This window comes from Mercenaria mercenaria, chromosome 8, assembly GCF_021730395.1.
Source record: "Mercenaria mercenaria strain notata chromosome 8, MADL_Memer_1, whole genome shotgun sequence".
In the NCBI taxonomy this organism is placed as follows: Eukaryota; Metazoa; Mollusca; class Bivalvia; order Venerida; family Veneridae; genus Mercenaria; species Mercenaria mercenaria.
The window spans coordinates 62,558,103-62,567,265 of NC_069368.1; the positions used below are offsets into that span (position 1 = coordinate 62,558,103).

The 9,163-nt window shown below is 34.5% G+C and overlaps 1 protein-coding gene across 1 annotated transcript; it reads left to right on the plus strand.

Annotated features, from left to right (window-relative positions):
• The first annotated feature begins 3 nt into the window (after positions 1 to 3).
• LOC128558899 (uncharacterized) lies at positions 4 to 5,653 on the plus strand. Its single transcript, XM_053549174.1, has 7 exons — positions 4 to 84; positions 359 to 480; positions 1,458 to 1,549; positions 2,062 to 2,102; positions 3,767 to 3,928; positions 4,329 to 4,445; positions 5,429 to 5,653. Coding segments are annotated over exons 2-7 (639 nt in total). The 5' UTR covers positions 4 to 84; positions 359 to 478.
• The last annotated feature ends 3,510 nt before the right edge of the window (positions 5,654 to 9,163 follow it).

Genomic DNA, 9,163 nt, shown 5'->3' on the forward strand with positions numbered 1-9,163 from the left:
AGACAGTGGTTGGAGCATCCAGTCAGCAGATCCCAGTTTTTTAAAATTTGGGAACAGTTTTTTCCACATTTGAAGATAAAAAAGGTATTCTTTATTTGTTTGAGATTTTATTTTGACTACACATGTTCATTGCCAGATTTAAAAAAAATACACAAATGGTCTGTGTTTGAGTCATTTAGTTGGTCTGTTAACAAATCATGACCTTGACATGGTTAACTTCCTTTAGGCTTCGACATCAGAATTACTGAATTTTACTGGGGCTAAAACACCCTTGAAAATTTGCTACACAGTTTAAATAGAGTGTCATAAACTGACTGTTACACGAGTATAATAACCAAGCATTTTCATTCTTTTTCAGACTAATTCATTTTCTAAGTGTACAACATGTACAACATTGGAACGACAATTAGAGAAAACAACATGTGTACAAACAAGAGCCGAGTACAAAAAGCAGAAAGATGAACATAATAAAAGACAAATGTAAGTAGATAATAATATAGATATACTCAAAAAGTGTGTCTGTTACAAAGTCAGAGCACAAACAGCCTAAGGAAACTGTAGCTATTAATTATGTCTCCCAACACTAAGTGGTATGGAGACATATTGTTTAACTTCAGTCCGTGTGTCTGTCACAAAGATTGTCCGCACTCTAAAGTCGAACATTTCTCGTCCGATTTTCGCCAAACAAAATGTGTTGGACCATAAGACCTTGGCCAAGTTCAATAACTAGTCAATTCGGTCCAGGCATTTTGGAGTTACGGCCCTTGAATTACTGAAAAATTAGTCTTTTTACCCTTGTCCGCACTTTAAGTCGAACATTTCTCATCCAATCTTTACCAGACTTGAATAAAAATGTGTTTGACCATAAGACCTCAGCCAAGTTCCATAATGAGCCAAATCGGTCTAGGCATTTTGGAGTTCTGGCCCTTGAATTGTAGTGTGTAAACAGTAGATAAAGACTGACTTGCTATTTAGATGATTAGTCAGTTGTGAGAGACATTTGCTTTTCTCAAAAACAGTTATAGTTTCCCATCTTATTCTCTTTTGATAAATGTTTTAACACATTTAAATTTTACAAATATCTGAGAAACTACCTTATCTTCAGAATTGAGAGGACAAAAATTAAAATTAATTCCAACTTCTTTTTGATGTTCTTATTGCAGTTTATTAGCAGTGCTACAAACTAGTTCCATCAATAATAAGTGCATAACAAACCATTGTAATATAAGGAAGTTGGAACAAAGTTCCTTTGTGACAACAAATATGCAGTATTCAAGGTTTTACTATTCTTTGGTTTTGAAACATGCCAATTTATAGAATCTAGCTATTTTTCTGAAAGGTACATGGCAAGGAATCTTTCACTGTATAAAATTGGAACTGATGTATATATACCTTACTCTATATTAACAATTCAGAACTGAATCACAGCTCAAAAATGGTATTTTCCTTTTTATTAGGCTTGAGCGAAAATACTATTACAGAAAAAGGGATGCCAGTAGGAAGAACCCAGATGCATATATGTCTTTGATAGTTGATGGTATGGATCAATGTAAGTATTTACAAATTTAAGAGAATATTCTAGCATATTTCTTCATTTCCTGTGTTTAGAAAAACATAGAGTGAATGATTTGAGGAGATTGGTTTTAATGAATGTCCTTCAACATATGACTGTGACTGACAGAATCATTGGGGACATATTATTATAGGTCAGTTTGTCACTTTTACCTCTCAGACTTATTCTAAATTATGTGGCATCAATGTATACAATAAAGAAACAATGTGCAAAATGCAATGTTTAGCTATGTCAGTCATACAAGTTTAAACTACAGTTCTTCAAACTCTGAACATTTTTTGTTCTTTCTGGTACAAAATTTAATGCTTACCATAATAAATGGTCATTTCAACTCGCCTATGCTTAAGATAGGCTGTTGTGATTTATACCCTCAGGTTAAGCAAGCTGAAAATATTCTCTGTGTAATTTGTGTCATTTTGAGGCATACGGATTTACAAATTGATTGTTTATTTTGATTCTAAGCTAAAATCACATTCCTTTGTTTTCAGCAAAGACAAATCTACCTCATTTCACTGGGCGCTTACCAAAGGTAATTATTTCTGTTAAACACTAATAATAGCAGTATCCAAAGTGTATTAAGTAAGATTAGAAGGAAAATGGCAGAAAGAATGCTGCACTGCAATTAAAAAAAAATTCTTGGTGAACAACCTATTGAGTACCGTAGGTGTTTTTATGCCCCCCCCCCTTCGAAGAAGGAGGGGTATATTGTTTTGCCGATGTCAGTCGATCAGTGGGTCGGAAGGTAGACCAGTCCGTTTCCAGGTGATAACTCAAGAACGCTTGGGCCTAGGATCATGAAAGTTGATTGGGAGGTTGGTCATCACCAGCAGATGACACCTATTGATTCTGAGATCTGTATGTCAAAGGTCAAGGTCACAGTGCCCTGAATAGTTAAAACGGTTTCTGTATGATAACTCAATAACACTTGGGCTTAGGATCATGAAAGTTGATAGAGAGTTTAGTCATGACAGGCAGATGACCGGCCCTCTACTGACTTTGAGGTCGGTATGTGAAAGGTCAAGGTCACAGTGACCCTGAACAATTGAATGGTTTCCGGATGATAACTCAAGAACACATTAGGCCTAGGATCATGAAAGTTGATATGGAGGTTGGTAATGACCAGCAGATGACCCCTATTGATTTTGAGGTCAGTATGTCAAAGGTCAGGGTCACAGTGACCAGGAGCAGTAAAATGGTTTCCGTGCAAAAACTCAAGAACACTTGGGCGTAGTGTCAGGAAAATTGATAGCGAGTTTGGTCATGACCAGCAGATGACCTCTACTGATTTTGAGGTGAAAGGTCAAGGTCACATTGGCCAGGAAGAGTTAAATGGTATCTGATCTTCTTGCCCAAAACCACAGGGCCTAGGGTTTTGATATTTATTATGTAGCAAAATCTAGTGATCCTCTACCAAGATGGTAGTGAGGTTGGTCTTGACCACCAGATGACTCGTATTTATTTAGAGTTTCAAAGGTCAAAGTTCATTATGACCAAAAAAAACTGAAACCTTTGCCATACAATAACTTGAAAATGCCTGGGCCAAAGGGTCATGAAACTTAATAGGGAGGTTGATAATGACCAGACAGATGACCACTATAGATTTGAGGTCAGTAGGTCAAAGGTGAAGCAAGTTCTGCTTTGACATTGGCTTAGTTCTGTGACAAGGCCATATTGTGGGGGTATAGTTTGTACTACTCCTGTGACAGCTTAGTTAAAAAAAAATTGTCTGGAGCATAATGTAAGAGTGATTTTAAACATGAATTATGATATGCTTCTTAATATACTAACATATTTGCTCTGAGGCAGTATGAGGCCAATATCAGAGGTTATGTGAGTTGGTGTGCCTGATATCGGTACACTTGTAGCAAATTCATGCACATTTCTGGATGACACAAAAAAGTCCCCTTGAATGAATAATTTTATACCAAATGCTGATGGAAGGAAACACTGTCAGCAGCATCATCAGACAAATGTGACTTTCTCATGCATTACATGAATATTCAGTCCTGTACAAAAACTTTTAATTTTGTTTTAAATAAAACTGTTAAAGTAGAGTGGAACATATGCAACTGGTGTGCCTTTAGCACACCAGACTGGAATAAGCATCACAAGCCTTCACTTTTCTGTTGAATGAAATGATACGGGGAGACAGGTGTTTTTACTGTAGTCTATTGTTCGCTTTTATTTTTTCAGAATATCAAAGGAACAGATTTATTGAAGACACATATCACAGGAGTGATCAATCATGGTCATGGTGGCTTCCATACATATGTTGACCTGAATGAATATCCTCATGATCCAAATCTTACTATTAACGTTTTACTGAAGATGTTGAAGAGAACTGCACAGCAACATGTATGTATTTGTAAATTCTGTTACTGTTTGCTAGGTTGTCTTGTATGATTTGAAGAAGGGAAAGAATTTTCAAGTGCTTAAAATATATATGAGAAATTTATGAGCATTTCAATAGATGACCCGTCATTTTATTGTCGAGCCCGCTCGCGGAGGCGAAGACATAGTTGTCCAAATGGCTGTTTGGTGTATGTGCATCCGTCCGTGAGTCTGTCCGGATTTGTTTATCCGGAACATAACTTTGACATGCATGGAGCAATTCCGTTTGACTTGAATGTTAACCTCAGTGAGACAGAGTGTCTTCCGCAAATGCATGTTCCTAAAAGTTATTAATTCAGATGACTGGTGTTTTTTTTTATTTATTATAAGTGTTTCATTTCTAGTTGAACTTGTATTTTTACAGATGAATCAACTTCCTCCTGTATTATACATCCAGGCAGATAACTGCGGGAGGGAAAATAAAAATCGCTATGTTATGGCATTTTGTGAGCTTCTGGTCACGGAAAGGATATTTGATGAGGTAATTTTTTTACCTAATTGGAAATAATGGCCAAAATTTTGCTTTTTGAAGAGCCAGAGAAAGAGAACATTCTACAGTCTGATGTCCATGCTTTGGGGCATATACTAGTATTGTGACTTAGTCTCAGAAATAAAATGAGAACTAATACTGTAAATGTTTTAATATGAGCGGAGTACTAATTTTCGCGTTATTAGCTGGATCGGGCATGCGCTAATTCATGTCTAGCACTAATATTAGACTGAAATGAAAGGCTTAAAAAGTGCTATTTATAGTATTGAAAATACCATTATCACAATGCAACAGAACACAGAGAAATATATATACTAATTGACTAATTGTGTAAATACGACAATAACTGCATTCTAACTATTATTCTGCAAAATGTTTTGAATAGAATAATTTAACCTGTTTGAATATTTGTACAAAAGTCATCCAATTTTGTAAATTAAGCTGCTTTTTTTCTTCACCACTGTCCGTAAACATGGTGTATAACACCTTCGGAGTAGATTGCCAGTTGTCCAGTAGCGCTAATAACAAGTTTTAACATACCATTATACTGCTTTGAAAACCAAGTGCAAATTTTTAAAACAAACAATTACAGCATTCTGTACTGTGTACATGTACAAATTTACAGCAATACAGATTAACACTAATCTAAACGAATGTAGAGTTTATGTCATACTGTAGACCTATGCATTTTTATGTGCGTGCTTGGTCGATTTCATTACGAATACCATATTTAAGCGCTGGTGATACTGCGCTAATACAACTACGCGCTAATAAGTCGAAACTACTCAATTCAAGGCGTATGCACTAATATAAATACACTTACAGAAACATTTGATGATATTTGAAATATACACTGTTATGAGGAGCTTTTCTTGAGAGCATGAATAAGTCCAACAGATCCAAAACGAAAGAGCTATGGGTACCAGTATTCAGAAGTAAAAATTGCATTAAATTTCTTTCTCTTTATTTTAAAGGTACACTTGTCTTTCTTGTACGTTGGACACACGCATGAAGATGTGGATGCGGCCTTCAGTCATGTAGCAGAACGATTAAGGAAGACAGATGTTGAAATTTTACAGGATTTGTTTGATTTGTTACCAAGTTCAGAAGCGATTGATATTATGTTTGACATTAAAAGTTGGCTCTCACCAGAAATTAAAGAACTTGTTGGTGTTAGTTCACCTTACATTACAATTTAGTAGTGTAAATGAGAGAATTCATTGTATTATAAAGGGCAGCATAATTGCCCTGGATTCCTATGGAAGAAAATATTTTAAAATCCAGTTCCAAAGGTGAACCTTCAATTCTCTTGCCAGATTTTTCTAGAATTGATAAGCAGAAAAAATATAAAACAAGTTGAAGCTGTAAAAAATTTATTCAGAAAATCAAATTCACTCTCTAAATGGCAAGAATTTTATGAGAAAATCAGGAGAAAGTCAGAAAACAATAAAAATAGTGCTGTGTGGATTATGAATGAATTGCCAAGGCAGAAACCGAGAGAAATGAGCATAGATATAGAAATCCCAGAGGAAATTAGAAAGCAGATTGAAAAAGAAACAGTTATACCAAAGGTAATGGTAGTTTTAGATTGATTTCAGAGTATTATACATTACACAAATCACATGTGCAGTATTTGATTTGAACTACTAGTATATAAAGTGTATATTTATATAGAGAGTTATTCAACTTGATCCAGCACCAACATCCTTTGACGTTGACACCTTGGTTAAAGTTTTGATGCACTTTCTCCATTTTATCTTCAAACTTGAAATAAGCATTTCTCATTTCAACACATGTCAAGGTCATAACTAAAACAAATATTTCATTTATTATCCCCCTTTTTGCTATGAATTTTGAGTTTAAGTTTTGGTGCACTTTAACTTTATCTCGAATTTTACTGAACAAACCTAAAGGGCAAAGAATGCCTGACAATCAGTTAATTTTAAGTATAAACTATCAACCAGAATTCATAATGCTGTAACAGTAAAAAAAATTAAATTGGACACCACTGAAAAAGATATGGTTTGAAATTTAAGAAAATTGCTGATCATGATGGAAGCAACTTTAGTATGTTTTGCCAGAGGGCATGGTCACTTTTCCTTGTATGTTTATAGTGGAAACTTCAAAAACCTTCTTGTTTAAAACTGCTGGTCCGATTTTAAACTAATTTTACATAAATTAACCTTGTGTGACCCTCTACCAATATTATTCAAATTACTTCGATTCATTAAAAACATGGGCCGCTAGAGTGTGTGGTCACATTTTCCCATATGTATTTAGTGGAAACTTTGAAAAATCTTCTTATGTGAAACTGCTGGCTCAATTTTAGAATATTTTTACACAAATGGTCCTTGTGCGACCCTCTTCCAAGATTGTTCAAATTATTTTGATTCGTGAAAACATGGCCATCAGAGGGCGTGGTCACTTTTCCTTAATTGTACAATAACAGAAACTTCAAACTCTTCTTGACAATGCGTGAAACTGCAAGTATGATTTAGAAATAATTTTACACAAATGGTTCTTGTGTGATCCTCTACCAAGATTGTTCAAATTATTCCGATTCGTTGAAAAAAATTGCTGCCAGGGGCCTTGGTCACTTTTCTTCTCTGAACCAATAATAGCTAGAGCCTTGATATTTGGCGTGTGAGATCAGACTTGAAATGTCTACCATAATTGTTCAAATTATTGCCCTCGGTTCAAAAGTGTGAGTGACATGCATATAATCATGATAATATAGGCTTATATAGAAGAAACCTAGTTCTGTACTTTTATTCTAGCATAAAACTGCTGTTATTGTCACTTTTTGGGGGTGTTTTAACAGGAGAGAAAACGTGTGTTAACAGAGAAATTCTCGCGCTCACGAGCTGTTATAACACCTTTTTATATATGCGCGTTTCGTGGCAAAGTGTAAACGTATTACGGCCCCAAAACGGATAATTCAGTAGGAATTGACGTCAACGTGAAACAACGTAAACTTTACCACGCATTTCATGAAAATTTAATGACATTGAGGGACAATATATTCATTTACTTGGTATTTTACGCGTTTTATGCTAGAATAGCGTTAGCGCATATTCTTTTCGTGTTATAACATCTTCAGAATCCCTCGGGAATCGTTGGTACCCTCGGGATTCTGCAGATGTTATAACACGAAAAAACATGCGTTATCCCTACACAGGCACACTTAAGTCTTGTACTCAGATGAGCGCTTTAGGATCAGTGACCCTCTTGTTTAGCAAATAGTCGATGAAATAAATTACTTTCCAATGTTTCTTGATTATAAGATGTAGAACATTTGTTTTCATGATTATAGTTAGAAAAAAAGTAGAGAAATGATTTCACTGAAATAAGTAAATACAGTTTAAAGGCACACTTAGAAATTCAATAATCAACCATTTTCTTTACCAGTAATGTTGCCATGGAAACAAAATGACTTCCATTTTAATCAAATATTTAAATGTTTGTAACTTCCTCATATTTAAGTCTGTTTTTAAATTGAATTAACATAAAAACAATACCCCATCATATGGGACATCAAATGACAGAAAGTGCAAACTCTTTGCAATTTTTCATTATTTTTTGGCCTCCTTTTTACTATGAATTTAAGGTTAATTTTTGTGTACTTTTCAAATGGTTCAAATTTTAGCAATGTTCCACATAAATACCTGTATCATTTTACAAAAAGGTATTTTGCACTAATATTTCATGAATTATGTTCCTTTTTCTGTTAAATTTCAGGTGAAAGTTTTGATGTTATTTCAGTCTAAATCTGCTATTATCAATATAAGTGCTTTTTTTCTGTGGGCATAACATTCTTCGAGCTTTTCTAATTGAGGCAGTATTCTAAGTCTAAGCACAACTTGACCGTTCCCCTATTGTTTTTAAAGTCTTTAGACAAAAGATGATGCAGCTCTTTCGGAGCTCTGTCTTTTTTAGTTAGAATCTCTTATGTAAGCCCAGTTTTAAAAATGACTGCATTTGCTAAGATGAAGATCATGTAACTGGAAATGGTTTCCAGTCTGTAAAATATGAAGTATAGTAGCTTAAACTTTCAAATTTTACACAGTGACAAAGAAGCACTTAAGGAATATCTGTATTGGTTTTTAAGTAAAGGCTCTTACATTACAGTGACAGTTCTGATTTAATATTCATGATAATTGCAGGTGACAGTAAAGAAACCAAGGAGATTAGCACACACAGCAGATAGAAGAAACACAGCCAATAAAAGGAGAAAGACACAAAAGAGTGGAACCAAAAATACTGGTAATTAGATCAGTCTTTTTGTACCTTGTGTTATAGGTTGAATACTTGCTTGGTTGTGTTCTGTACTTCCACAGGGTCTTCTTTTAAGTTCTATTATTTGTATTTGGCAAGTTTTAACAGCTTTCATAACACAATTTTTTCACTGAGTAAAGCATGAAATTTTCCAGTTTTGTGTTGTAGATTGATAAGAATTACTAAGTATTACCCTAGTTCAAATTACATATTTTGCGATACCTATTCAAGACAGCTTCGGACCATAAAGAGGGATTTCACTGCATTAAGCTTGCAAGTAGATAAAATTTACATTTGACTGCTTAAAGTCAAAATATTTTGACATTTGGAAATGCATGCTGAAGACAGAAATTTAATATTCTGTGTGATTATTTTGATTTAACTTGAGACATCATACTCTTAGTACTGTTTCTTTTATAAAAAAATTCAGGGCA